This window comes from Mustela nigripes, chromosome 13, assembly GCF_022355385.1.
Source record: "Mustela nigripes isolate SB6536 chromosome 13, MUSNIG.SB6536, whole genome shotgun sequence".
Classification (NCBI taxonomy): domain Eukaryota; kingdom Metazoa; phylum Chordata; class Mammalia; order Carnivora; family Mustelidae; genus Mustela; species Mustela nigripes.
Window position 1 is genome coordinate 2,955,082 of NC_081569.1, and position 14,850 is coordinate 2,969,931.

At 42.6% G+C, this 14,850-nt stretch overlaps 1 protein-coding gene across 1 annotated transcript in view; it reads right to left on the reverse strand.

Moving 5' to 3' along the window:
* The window catches only part of ADAMTSL3 (ADAMTS like 3), a 340,647-nt gene that overhangs the window by 21,012 nt on the left and 304,785 nt on the right, over nt 1–14,850 (reverse strand). The window contains exons 24-25 of the mRNA XM_059371168.1: nt 3,102–3,284; nt 803–919 (exon numbers count right to left, since the gene is read on the reverse strand). Of these exons, the coding sequence (XP_059227151.1) occupies nt 803–919; nt 3,102–3,284 (300 nt within the window). The remainder of the gene's footprint in view (nt 1–802; nt 920–3,101; nt 3,285–14,850) is intronic.

Here is a 14,850-nt window from a genome sequence, read left to right on the forward strand (position 1 = left end):
TCCCAACACCATTTTCCTCTTCCATGCCCTCTCTGCATCTGAGATATGGAAGCCTAAGAACTATGGAAGCCTAGAATCCCTACCTGCAGAGTTATCCTCTGGGATGTGTTCTGCAAACGAGAGGCATTTTCTCAAGATTTAAAAGGCCAAAACAATGTAGCTAGTACTATTCCTGTGTAGGAGGTATAACAAAGCATGAAGCAGAATAGTAGCTTCTCCACAGAGAAGCTTCTCCTTCTGTGACTTACTCGCTTCTGAGTCATGGGAATCTGAGATCATCAGTACCTTTTTCCTGTGATTCCAGCATTTCTGATTCTCTTAACTCTACCTCTCCCCCCTGGCCTCCTAAAGAGTTTTGCAAGCTTGAAATACTTAGATTGGGTTCTCCTGACCCAACAGTGATGCATAACAAAGTTAGTAAGTATAGGGAAAAAACTTATGAAAAGAGAAAAGTGAAAGAATTGGTTCCAGAATTCTTAGCAAATCTTCCCTCTGTGAATATTTACCAAGTTGGCAATCATTTCAAAACAGGAAAGCCAATCCCTGTTGTATCACAAATAATGAAGCGTGTTTGGGATATGAGCTCTGCAGGCTTCCTCAGGAATGATTTCTTTATAAAAAATGTTTCAATATGGAAGGAACAAGTTGAACCACAGAAGTCTGAGGGCAAGGGGAAAGCTGGCCTAATGCCTAGGAATCATTTTATTTGTTGAGAAGTGTAAAACATGGAGTCTCGTAGCTAAATCCTTTTCTTTGCAACTCCTCACAAATGGTAAATCCTTAAAAAGTCAAAAGCTCTAACCTGGAGGTAGGGGTTCTCCTGTTGGGTCACTGCTGTCAGTTCCAGCATTGGACACCTGGAGCATATGCTTTTTACGGTCCTTGGGAAATACACTTTTACTGTCCAAATGTCTTTGTTCTGAGAAAAAGAAAGAAAGAAAAAAGTCTTGTTTTCCAGTTAAACAATATCTCCTTCTTGTCCCAGCTTGGGTGTTCTTAAAGAAGACAACTACTAGGAAGTCAGCTCTTTCCAAAGAAATGCTCTGTCCTGGGGGCTTGGGCTCACACAGATCTGGGAGTTACATATGGGTTTGGGTGTGTGGGGGTGCTGTAGGAGTTTAGTTAGAGTAACTCTGCTAACATGGGATATTTCTGCATGTTTTCAGGGTTTATAGCCTGCTAAGGCAGGAAAAAATGGATTCACCAAAATTTCAGAAGGGACTGGAGGCGGCAGCTGAGACTCGCAGAGTTCCTCCACTCAACAGGAGCCTCGGCAGCAAGAGAACGAGCGAGGTTTCATGGCGGACCTCACGTGGGGGGAGTGTGGGCTTTCAGGAAGGCCATGAAGCTTTAAGAGCAGGGAGGTGGAGGAATGCCACGCACTGTTTCGTGTAAGACGTTCTTAATTCCTCAGTCAAGTTAAGTGAAGGCATGAGCTTGGTGGGAGGGACTCCTGAAAGAAGAGGTGTATGGGGCGCAGCTGAGAGATGGCCACGCAGCTTCATGAGTGGAGAGGAGCAGAAGCAAGGAACGAGGCTGGCACTTCTCAGAGCACGGGGAAGACATTCAAGAATCTGACAGGCTTGGCCAAGCCCATCAGTTGAAAATCTTCATTCCAAGATCCCAGAAGACCGTGGGGGCTCTTTGGGAAGGGCCACATGGAGGTACACCAGAGCCTTCCTGATCAGTGATGATGGTCCACAAGGGGTAGTAAGAAGAACGCTCAAAGAGAAGGCTATATATTTGGGCTCCAGGGAAACTTTCTGTGAGTTCTAGATCTCCTCATTCATGCAGTGGGATTAAAAATGACCACCACAACCCTGTGCTCCGGCAAACATCAGAAGAGTTAAAGAACACCGAAGTGTTTTGGGCATGACAAGTGTTCTAACTCCCCACAGTGCCATCTACCACCTGTGCATGTCCCCAGGTGTCTCTAACTGCCAAGAAGAAAAGCCACGGAGAAGGCTCTTTTCCATCATCCTCTTGGTTCCGCAGTGGATTCTATAATAATCTCATACCAGGTCTGCCAACAACTCAGCTTCATTCATCTGTGAAACACTTAATTAACACTCACTACACCTGTCTTAGGTGCTGGTGAGACAAAGAGGAAAAACAAATGATCCCTAGTGTCCATCTGATGGAGTCCTGTCATCAACTCTCAATTGGTTCCAAACCCTGATGGGGAAGAGGAGTATTATTCACTGAGTCCCAAAAGCTCAACAATTTAAAGCCCATTTTGGTGATCAGAATTTTTTGAACTCCAGAAATTATCCCTACAGATAGCAGAAACAGAAGCAGCTTGTTATCCTGGGCCAATAGCATATTGTAATGAACTTCTCTAAATGACATTACTGACCCAAGTGTAAGGTGTCTTAAGACTCGATTGATTAGTATTTATTGAGTACCTACTGTGTGCCTTATACTATATTATATCCTCAGGAGTGCAAAAAAAAAAAAAAATCACACATGGTCTCTAGAATTAAAGGGCTTGTAATTTAGCCGAGGAAATGTAAGTTAAAAGGGGAAACAATCGGAGAGCAGTGTGTGTTGGCACTTAATCAGAGACCAAATGGTTAGACCAGAGAAAAGAGGTCAAACAAAATCCAGGGGATTCACGCAGGAGATAGGAACTCTTCTGTAAGAGACAGAAGTTGGCCCTACATTTCTCCAAAGAGAAAGGCAGTGAGGGACACTTCTTTGGAGAGCAGTGTTCCTAGAGGTCATACTTCTATGGATACAGCATGAGAGAAGGGAGTCTCTTGGACCACAGGGCAGGAAATCATGTGGACTAGGACAGAGCTCATTGGTAGCCTGGAATGGGGGATGGGGTCAACAGATAAGCAAATATAGAGGCAGTACACGAAGGGTCTTGATTCTGGGCAGAAAACCTTATATGCCAGTTCTTGGGCAGAGAAATATTAGCAAGAAAGTCACAGTCTTCCAAGAGAAGAACTGGTAGGACAAAATGCCGGATTTGGTGCTCGTTTGTAAGTGGGCAGAGGCAAGCCATGGTCAAAACCATCTAATGTCCATTAGATGGACTGGGTCCTGCTTTGTACATGTTACAGGAAGCCCTTAAACCCGAAGCATTTGACACTTACCCAGCAGGTGGAGCACAGAGGTTGCCACTGCCTTTCCAAGAGCATTGGTGGCTGTGCAGACATAGGTTCCTTCATGTTCAAGGGAAACATTCTGCAACAACAGGGATCCATTGAAAAGCAAGGAAACATTGTCACTCAGAGATCCTCCTCTCTTCAACCAAGTTATATTAGGCTGAGGGACACCTTTGGAATAAAAACAAATATGACAAAGGCAAATTGCTTTAAGAATAGGGCCACAGAACCACAGGACAAATACCGTTTAGCATTTTAACCACAAGTTAGCGAATGGGCTTAACTACATATAACAGGACAGATGGCTATTTCTAGTTCTACAGATCGTCCAGGGCAGATAGCGAGTTCCATTAATGCAACAGGCTTTGGTCGATGAGGCGCCTGGCTGGGGTATGTCTGTACGTCAACAGGAGCCAAAGAGGGTGGGGTGACTCCATATCAGAAAAAGGAAGAAATACAAAGCTGAGTGGGGGCAGCAGGAGGGCAGCTGAAAAGAGGATTTGGTGGAGTTGGAGGCAGAGACAGAGAGAAATGCCCAGGGCTGAGTTATCACAAAGAAGTCTCCGGAAAGCAGAAATATCTAACACGAATCTTTAACACTTGCCCATCGACCACAAAACATCCCTCCTTCAGAAAAAAATATAAAATCCTTAGGGGGGGAAAAAAAAAACACTTGGGTCATTGATCCTAGGAGGATAATTTCAGGGAACACAAAGTGTTGAGTTTTGAGTCTGGGTTGACGTAGCGAGGCACGGAGATTGTAAGCATCCCCTCTGGACAGAGAGAGAAGCATGAGAAATAGAATTTTGTCCCCTGCCATCTTGAGAAGTCTTAGCATTTTGCTGGGGTATGAAATGCAAAACTCAGAAGAACCTCTCTTGGGGCGGCCTCAGAAGACCCCGAGATCCAGCCATAGGTAAGTGGTTTTGGCGACATGTTTTCCTCCTCGGGGCTCTGCTTAGAGGGAATGTTCAGGCCTGGTGAGGTTTTATGCCCAGAAGCAGGTGTCACAGCTCTCATCATGACATTTGCAATGTTCCTGATCTTAGGCAAGATGCATGCCCTGTGAAGCCTGTGACACGGAGTCCCACAGCTGTTCTCTGCCCTGGGAAGCAGGTCTGGTTGGCTCCAGGTTACAGCTGAGGAAGCCGGGCAAGTCAACGGTGGGCTGGAGCCTGAACACCCAGAGAAGTGCTATCACACGTGCATCTGCCTTCCTAGTTACGTCTACAAACACATGCACACGGAGATGTCGGACTCTCCTGAGGTCACCAGCTAGTACACACTGGAGCCAAGATTCACACCCACATGGTTTATTCCAGAACGGATCTCTTACCCATAATGTAGGTAGGTCTCGCATATTCTTGATGAACTCATTCCTAGGCACCGTGTGTTTATTGCCAAAGTAAGCAGACTTCTAAAAAATATGTTTTATGATGGTCTGTTGCTGACAATAAAGCTATGGGAAGCTGTGAATACTTGTGTATTTCTCTTGTATTATCATCTCCCTGAACTTCATTACAGCTGACGCTTGAACAACGTGGGGGTTAGGGATACTGACTCCTCTCCCCTGCCGTCAAAATTCCATGTGAGTTTAACTCCCCCATACTTACGTACCGACAGTCTGCCATTGAACAGAAGCCCACCAATACCACACACAGTCAACTACACGTATTTTGTGTGTTATATGCATTGAAGCCTATATTCTTAGACCACAGTCAGCGAGAGAAAAATGTTATTAAAAAAACCATGAGGAACAGAAAACGCATTTACAGGACTGCATTGCATTTATTTTAAAAAATCCACTTAAAGGTGGGCCTACACTGTTCAAACTTGTGTCATTCAAGGGTCAACTGCATTTTGAATAGTTTTCAGTTGATCTGTTTGGGTTTTTTTAAAGGTAAACAACCAGATGCCCCTGGGTGGCTCAGTTGGTCAAGTGTCTAACTATTTTGGCTCAGGTCATGATCTCAGAGTCGTGAGATCAAGCCCCATATTGTGTTCTGTGCTGGGCATGGAGCCTGCTTAAGATTCTCTCTCCTGCCCTCTGGACTTCCCCTGCTGCTCATGCTCTCTCTCTCTCTAAAAATAATAATAAATAAATACATACACACATACAAATTAAATAAAAAGCAATCATACCTACACACTGATAATCTTATCTCTCCTTTTCCAATATTTGTACCTATTCTTTCTAAGTATTGCATTGCATTGACTAATGTCAATTGCATTGACTAATGTCTCTAAAACATGCAGAACTGGGGCAGTTACAACAAGTATATTTGTCTTATTTCCAACTTTAAAGGGAATATTACTAAAGCTTCCTCCTGAAGCCTGATATTTGCTTTTAGTGTCTGATAGTTGTTGTCAACGCAAAGAAATATCCTTTTATTTCTAGCTTACATGGAGATTTCTAAGTCTCTGAGTTGATCCTGAGTTCATTTTAATTTTCTTATTTTAAAATTAAAACATTCGAAGCTATTAATTTCCTTTTGAGTACAGCTTTGACTATATATCTTGCATTTTTTTTTAAAGATTTTTATTTATTTATTTATTTGACAGAGAGAGATCACAAGTAGGCAGAGAGGCAGGCAGAGAGAGAGGAGGAAGCAGGCTCCCTGCTGAGCAGAGAGCCCGATGCGGGACTCGATCCCAGGACCTTGAGATCATGACCTGAGCCAAAGGCAGCGGCTTAACCCACTGAGCCACCCAGGCGCCCCATATCTTGCATTTTGAAATGCAATACAATTATCACCATTCATTCATTCAAAGAATGCTTCTAAACTACCTACTTCACATGAGGCTTAATGCTGGGCTAAGGGTATGATGGTGAACTAAGCCCCACAAGAAACTTAATTTAAAAAAAAAAAGGAAAAAGAAAAAAAAACTTAATTTTAAGGGATGGCTTTGGAGGGAAACAGGTGATTGCAGTAAAAGGAGGTAAGGGCTTATGATAAAGGAGAACATGGAGGACGTCACCGAGCAACTGCTTTTTTTTTTTTTTTTTTTTAAGATTTTATTTATTTATTTGACAGAGAGAGATCACAAGTAGGCAGAGAGGCAGGCAGAGAGAGAGGAAGGGAAGCAGGCTCCCTGCTGAGCAGAGAGCCCGATGCGGGACTCGATCCCAGGACCCTGAGATCATGACCTGAGCCGAAGGCAGCGGCTTAACCCACTGAGCCACCCAGGTGCCCCCAAGCAACTGCTCTTAATGCAAACTGAGGAGTTGGGAAGATTCCCCACCTGAAGAACACCTAGCCTAATACCTCAGGACGAGGAGAAACACGTCAAGTGAAGGGGAGAGCAGCGGTGGACAGATTGTTTGAGGCCCAGGGAACAGCGGGCATTAAGTCCTAGACACAGAGTGAAATAGAGCGCCTTTGGGGAACCAGGCACGTTTGTTATGACCGGGGCTTAAAGGACATGGTCGAGGAGTGAGGGCAGATGGGCTGAGAGGTGAGCAGGTGGCCATAAATGCAAAATTTACTCTGCACAGAAAGGAATTGGACTGAATTGTTTTAAGGGAAATGGGAACCAATGTAAGTATTTTCAGCAATGATCCTGTTAAACAATCTGAAAATACCAGATGGGCGCTTGAGCAGGATCCGCCTGGGTGGCTCCGTCGGTTAACCATCGGACTCTTGAGTTTGGGCTCCGGTCGTGATCTCAGGGTCCTTCGGTCATGATCTCAGGCTTGTGAGACTAAGCCCTGCATTGGGCTCCATCCATGCTGGGGGTGGAGCCTGTTTAAGATCCCCACCCCTCTCTCTGTCCGCCCTGCTTGCACTCTCACTCCCTCTCTCCAAAAAGAAAGAGGGAGGAAGGAAGGAAGGGAGAGAGAGAGAGAGAGAAGGAGTAAGAAAGAGGGGAAGGAACGAAAAAATAATTAATTAATTTTTAAACACCTGGATGTGATGTAAAACAAGGGAGATGGGCTCCACGGGTCAGGAAGACCATGTGGGTGGCTATAAAAGCGAGAGACAAAGGTTGGACATAGAGGCAGGAGCAGTGGGTCTAGAGAGACACAGGTCAGCTTCCTGTGTATCACAGAGGAAAACACCCTCGGACACAGCGAATGACTTTACAGGGGGAAATGAAAGAGAGAAGGACATAGGACGCCCCGCAGACAGAGGGTGGTGACATGAACTGAAACAGGTAAACCTGGGGAAGGGCAGATCGGCACCGAGTACGTGAGAAATTTCTGTCCGTGTGTTGGGACCGAGAGAGCCGGACGACATCCGAGCACGAGTGACCGGATCTGGAGCCCCGGGGGAGACGCCTAGACTGGGGGTGTGAGTGTTAGCCCAGAAATGAGGATTGGAATACTGGAACTCGATGAGATGATGACAGGGAAATGCACGAAGTGAGCGTAGGTGAGGGTGCAGGATAAAATCTGTGGGACAGGAGGATTTTCCGCATGGGTGGTAACCGCATCTGATTTTCTCTTTGGTTCGCATCTTCCTTGGCAAGGAATTGTAAAATTTCCAACTTGTCGGCATTTTAATCACCTGACCTTCTGCAAGGGAGTTGTGCCTTTAGTGCTGTAATCAGAAAATGCAGTCCAGGGCACTGGGTGGCTCAGTGGGTTAAGCCGCTGCCTTCGGCTCAGGTCATGATCTCAAGATCCTGGGATCGAGTCCCGCATCGGGCTCTCTGCTCAGTGGGGAGCCTGCTTCCTCCTCTCTCTCTGCCTGCCTCTCGGCCTACTGTGATCTCACTCTGTCAAATAAATAAATAAAATCTTTAAAAAAAAATGCAGTCCATACAACTTCTGTTTCTTGAAACATCTAAGGTGTATTTGTGGCGTAATATACAATCCTTTTTTTTTTTCCAGTAAGTGTTCTATATATTCTTGAATTCCATATATTCTTGGAGGCATATTAATTTTTTCAGGGTGAAAGGTTAAATGTTTATGATTAAGTCTTATATTATTTTAGTAGTCCTTACTAACTTGCTTTTCCTTGAGCTCTCCTGTTCGGAAAAAAGTGCTCCCATCTCTGTTCATCACAGTTTTTCCTTATGTTTTTCTTGGTTTTGTTTTTATGCATTATATCTTAACTAACACATGACTGTTCGTGTTGACTACAGGTTACTGTGGATTTCATTTCTTTAATGGTTGTCTTTTGATCTTTTTTAAGGGTCTTCCATCCTGTCCTGCCTGATTTGACTATTATGACTGCTAGTTATTCTGTTTCTGTTTGCTTCTGCTTAATCTGTTTTGTACAATTTTTACAGTTTTCTGTATAACTCTAATTTGGGAATATCTCTTGTAATAGTGTATCATTAGGTTTTATTTGGAAATCCAATCTAAGAGCCTTTGCTTTTAAGAGCAATGTTAACCCTATTAATATTTAGGGTAATTACAGATATGTCTGGGTTTACCTTCTCATTGTCCGATGCTTTCTGATTTTATGGGTCTTTGACTTTTGGTTATCCTTTCTTTGTTCCCTTTTATCTCATAAAGTAGAAATTAAATGCTGTATTTTAAGTTCCACTAATGTTACAATTTACTTAAAAAAATAAACTGATTGACAGCAGTTTAGCAAACTCTTCCAAAATTACAATTGCATTTCTCCTTTAAACTAGTAATCCCCTTTTCTAGGCATCAATGCACTTAATATGCCTGCATACAAAAATGTTCTATTTATGCAGCTGTATAAAAGCAAAAGACTGGAAACATGTCACATATCCAACAACAGGGACCCATTAACTAACTTACAGTATATCAATGCCATGAAATATTGATGATATATTTAAATTACTGAAAGAAAAAGTGGCCAACCAATAATACACCTAACAAAACTGTCCTTGAGAAATGAAAGAGAAATAAAAACCTTCCCAGACAAAAGCCAAGCGGGTTCATCATCATTAGACCAGCTGCACAAGAAATGCTAGAGAGGGGCACCTGGGTGACTCAGTTGGTTAAACCACTGCCTTTGGCTCATGTCATGATCCTGGGGTCCCAGGATCGAGTCCTGCATCGGGCTCCCTGCTCAGCAGGGAGTCTGCTTCTCCTGCTGACCTCTCTCCTCTCATGCTCTCTCTCTCTCTCTCAAGTTCTCTCTCTCTCTCTTTCTCTCTCATTCTCTTTCTCAAATAAATAAGTAAAATCTTAAAAAAAATGCTAGAGAGTTCTGCACGTTGAAATGAAAGGACACAAAACAATAACACAAAAGCATAGGAAAGTATAAAACTCATGAGAAAAGGTAAATATATTCACAAACACAGAATGCCATAATACTAATGGAGCAGGATAAATCACTTTTAGCTGTAGTATAAAAGTTAAAAGACAAAAGGAGTAAGACTATAAATGCGAAAATTTGTCAAAGGATACTCAATGTAAAAACATGTAAGTGTAACATAAAGTGGGAAGATGGAGAGGTACAAAGTATAGAGTTTTTGTATTAGATTGTTATCCCCTTAAAATTAATTAATTTTAATCAATTATAACTATAAATTAATCAATTATAACTATTAGATGATTTATGTAACCCCACAGTAACCGCACAAAAAATACCTACAGTAGAGATGCAAAAGAAAACCCTGAAGCATGTCACTATTAAAACAATCGACAAATCACAAAGGAAGACAGGAGTAGAGGAAAAGAGATGAAAGAACCACAAATAAGACAGGAAAAAAATGGACAAAGTGACAATCCTAAGTCCTTACCTGTCAATAATTACTTTAAACATAAATGGATCAAGCTCTTCAATCAAAGGCACAGAGTGGCTGAATTGATTTAAAGAAAAGATCCAACTGTAAGCTGCCTACAAAAAAGACTTACAGACATAGACTGAGAGTGAAGGGATGGAAAAAGATACTCCCTGCAAACAGTAACCTGATGAGAGCAGGGGTATCTGTGTTTACGCTAGACAAAATAACTTCAAGTCAAAACTGTTACAAAACTGAGGGTTTGGAGGGGAGAGCAGTAGGGGCTGGGTAGCCTGGCGGTGGGTATTAAGGAGGGCACGGACTGCACGGAGCACTGGGTGGGGTGCATAAACAATGAATCTTGGAACACTGAAAAAATAAAATTAAATTAAAAAAAAACTGTTACAAGATGTAAAGATCGTATATATTGATAAGAGAGTCAATTCTTCAGGAAACTATAACAATCATAAATATATAACAATCATAACTATATATGCTCTAAGTATTGGAGCACCTAAATACATAAAACTAACACTGACAGATCTGTAAATAGAAACACATAGCAATACAATAGTAGTTGGGGACCTCCATATCCCACTTTCAGCAATGGACAGGATGCCCACACAGAAAATTAATCAGGAAACAGTAGACTTGAACTGCGCTATTAACTAAAGAGGCTTAACAGGCAGACGTAGACTATGCCGCCCACCAATAGCATGATATACACTCTTCTCAAGTGCACAAGAAACATTCTCCAAGGTAGATCACATATTAGGGTACAAAACAAGTCTCAACAAATTTAATAAGGCTGAAACTACACAAAGCATCTTTTCCAACCACAAGGGCATAAAACTAGAAATCAGCACCGGAAGGAAAATTGGAAAATTCAGATATGTAGAAATTAACCAAGACAGTCTTAAGCAACCACTGAGTCAAAGAAGAAATGAAAAGGGAAATTAGAAAATACCTAATACAAATGAAAATAAACATACAACATAGCAAGACCTGTGGGAGGCAAAAAAGCAGTACTAGAAAGAAGTTGATAGCATTAAATACCAATGTTCCAAAAGAAGGAAGATCTCTAATAACCTAGCTTTACCCTTCAAGGAACTAGAAAGAGATGAAAAAGCTAAAACCAAAATTAGAATAAAGGAAAAAAAACTCCAAGATTAGAATACAAATAAGCAAAATAATATAATATAATAATATATACACATATATATTTATTTAAAATAAAATGGATTAAAGACAAACATAAGATTTGAAACTGTAAAACTCTTAGAAGAAAATACAGGAGAATAGATTCTTCTTGACATTGGTCTGGCAATGATTTCCTGGATCACCAAAAGCAAGCAGACTTTTTATTATTCTTAAAGGAATCTGGGGATGCTGGGTGGCTCAGTGGGTTAAGCTACTGCCTTCGGCTCAGGTCATGATCTCAGGGTCCTGGGATCGAGCCCCGCATCGGGCTCTCTGCTCAGCAGGGAGCCTGCTTCCTCCTCTCTCTCTCTCTGTCTGCCTCTCTGCCTGCTTGTCATCTCTGTCTGTCAAATAAATAAAATATTTTAAAAAATAAATAAATACAGCAATCTGTTGTTGGTTCCTTTTATCTTTTTGGATTTCTGCAGGATTCTTTCTATTACCAAAATTTTCAAAACTTTTCCCTGGATATGATCAGGAGATAGTCTTTGTTCAGCAATTTTGCCTGGAACACACTGGGGCATTTTGTCTGTAAAACAGTCATTGTTTCCACTCAGTAAAACCTTCTCTCCTCTCCTCTCCTCTCCCCCTCTTCTCTAAGTTCTGTGTCTGTTCCTTTGGCTCCATCTCTTGCTCAGGAACACCAGTTGGGTGGTAACTCTTTCTCCTCCAAGTCCATCACCAGGTACCATGGTTTTTAGCTCGCTGCTCTTGCCTTTGGCTTTCTGCTAGCAAGCCTGACCTTGCTCCTACTTTACTCCTTTCATTTTATTTATTTTTTAAAAGATTTTATTTATTTATTTGACAGAGACCACAAGTAGGCAGAGAGGCGGGGGGGGGGGTGGGGAAGCAGGCTCCCCGCTGAGCAGAGAGTCCAATGTGGGGCTCAATCCCAGGACCCTGAGATCATGACCTGAGCCAAAGGCAGAGGCTTAACCCACTGAGCCACCCAGGTGCCCCCTTTCATTTTGAGTGTTTTATTTTCTGCTTCTAATTCTGGCTTTACTTCTCATTGATTTTTTAAAAAACACTTTCTAGCCCTATTTTTATTTCTGTCTCTCTCCTAGCTGGTCCCCCCGCCCACCGCCGCCGCCCCCGCCACTCTACTGAACTATGATGGACACAGAACACTGTGGTTGTTGGTTTGATACACTTGTATGTTGCAAGACGACTGATACCACTTCTTCATTAGCTAACACCTAAATCCTGTCACATGGTTACCGTTTCTTTTTTGAGGTAGGTACCTTTAAGATCCCCTCTTTTAGCAAATTTCAGTTAAATAAACTAGCAAATAAACCAACAGTTTTATTTTTTTAAACTTCTCTTTGTTTTCATCTTGCCTCTCTAGAGTTTTGGGGAGACACAACACATGTGCAACCTAACATTTACTCTTTTCATACAGTGGATATGCTTCATGTGTCTCTCGAGTGTGCAACATCATTTTTGCTGCACAACCTCGGCATTCTGGCTCAGAGCTCTAATGAGCAGAAATTCCTTGTTGCCTCATCCAGGTCCAAATGGACACTTGGGCTCCCGATGCTGTCGATGCTTGATGTCTTTTGCACGCTTTATTATTATTTCAAATGGTAACATTAGGAGGGGCCAATTTTCTGCCTAAAGACTACAGCAGTGGATTTGTGGTTTCCTGAAGGTCTTACACCATATTGCTCAAAACTGACAAGACTGAGGGCAAGAGACTGAGTTACACTATCTCTTGGGACCCGCCCCCCCCCCAGCTCTAAGATACTCATGAGATCCATTCATTCATTCGTCCACTCACCCTTCCTTGTATATACTTACTCAACTCGTGTTTTTTAGGGGCCTTCTACAACCAGCACTCTTTCAGAACATCATTACTGCATTAATCTCAGGCCTCCCCAGCAGGCTATGAGGACAGCGTCTGGCAGAGTAAATAAATACAGGAATATTTGCCAAATGCAGAAATGAGCTGAACAAGGGAATGGATCCACCAGATGAAAATCATTATATCTCCAAGATACTTCTTGGTTATTCATGGCAATGTTCTCTCTCAAACAGAGAAGGTGATAAAATATGGACTCTGTGGTGAGATCTTCATACCTTCACGCACAACTATTTTGGGATCCATGGTAATTTAGTGAAGGGTTGTACTAGCTAGGAAGAAAATAACCTCCTTAAATATTTTGATCAAAAAGGTGAAAATTGGGGCGCCTGGGTGGCTCAGTGGGTTAAGCCGCTGCCTTCGGCTCAGGTCATGATCTCAGGGTCCTGGGATTGAGCCCCATATCGGGCTCTCTGCTCAGCAGGGAGCCTGCTTCCCTCTCTCTCTCTGCCAGCCTCTCTACCTACCTGTGATCTCTCTCTGTCAAATAAATAAATAAATAAATCTTTAAAAAAAAAAAAGGTGAAAATTATTTCAAAAAATCTCTTCAAACCCTTCACCAGCCTCCATATATGTGAATTTAAATTATTTACTAATTCCAGGAGATTCCTTTAAGAACTCCTATTGAGTTAATTCGTGACTAAGCATTTTTGAAAGCTATACAGAAGTTTGAAAATATTATAATTCAAGGATCTTAATTCAGACTTACCTCCTATAATTAATTAGTTTATGTAAATGAGGTTTTTCTTAAGTTATAAAACCTCTTCCAGGGAGAGATCCTGAAGCATTTCGGATACATTGGCTTCTTCATTATGCCTCCATGGTAAAAAACATGGAAGCAACAGTGCTGTCAATTCTAACTTGAAAGGATGTCTACTCGAGGCCTTTAGCCAAGCTGAGGAGGCCACGTGGGGCTCTCACTCAGGAGGAGGGACAGCAGGTGCCTCGGCCCAGAACCACATTCTTCCCGTGGGGTCCATTAACCTCAGCCGGGTTCGCAGATGGAAATCAAGGTTCATGACCTTTCCACTAACTCTAGGTGACATTAAGCATTTCCATCATCTATGAACATAAGCAACAATCCAAGGCAGCAGTACTCTTGACTCTGCTGCTAATGGAAATCACGGATAAATATTTCCATTCCGCATGACCATCGTATGGATACCTCAAAATATCTTTTATGCCACCACTACTTCGAGATTATGGTAGTTATTGGACCTGATGCTAGATTTCGAGTTGCGTGCATCATTGGAAAGAAGCATTTATACTATTAGATCACACTTTTGAGAAATTAACATTTTCATGTCTGGAATTTGATAGCTGGTTTTCTTTATAATAGGATGTATTTTATTTTCTGCCTTTGAAAATGCTCTTCAGAGAGGCAGCTCTGTAGGCTTCCTCGGCACTCTCCTGCTACTTCGGAGGGGCAGGAAAGAACACTGGGGCTGCAAAGGTGGGAGTGAGGGAGGTACGCTAGGAGACAAGGGCAGAGCAGGGGCAGGTGGGGAGAGGGCTCAGATCTCAGCTCTGCCGATCACTGGGAAGATTTGGCTTTTATTCTAAAGGCTTTGAGGAATGACAGGAAGTCTTCCGAAGAGCTGCTTTGATTGCCTGAACAGATCGCAGGGCACAAGGACAGAGGTGGGGGGGGACCACGGAGGAGGCTGTTATCACAATCCAGCCGAGAGACGATGGCGGCATGGACCAGTGTGGTTGCAACAGAGGTGGTGGGAAATGATCAGATTCTAGATAGATTTTGAAGGTGGAAATATTTTGAAGAAGCTGACAAAGGAATGGGGGGTGCTGACAGATAGGGGGATGTGAGAGAGAAATGCTCATCAAGAATGGTTTGAGCGTGTCATGCTTAGCGAAATAAGTCAAGCGGAGAAAGACAACTATCATATGATCTCCCTGATATGAGGAAGTGGTGATGCAACATGGGGGCTTAAGTGGGTAGGAGAAGAATGAATGAACCGAGATGGGATTGGGAGGGAGACAAACCATAAGTGACTCTTAATCTTACTA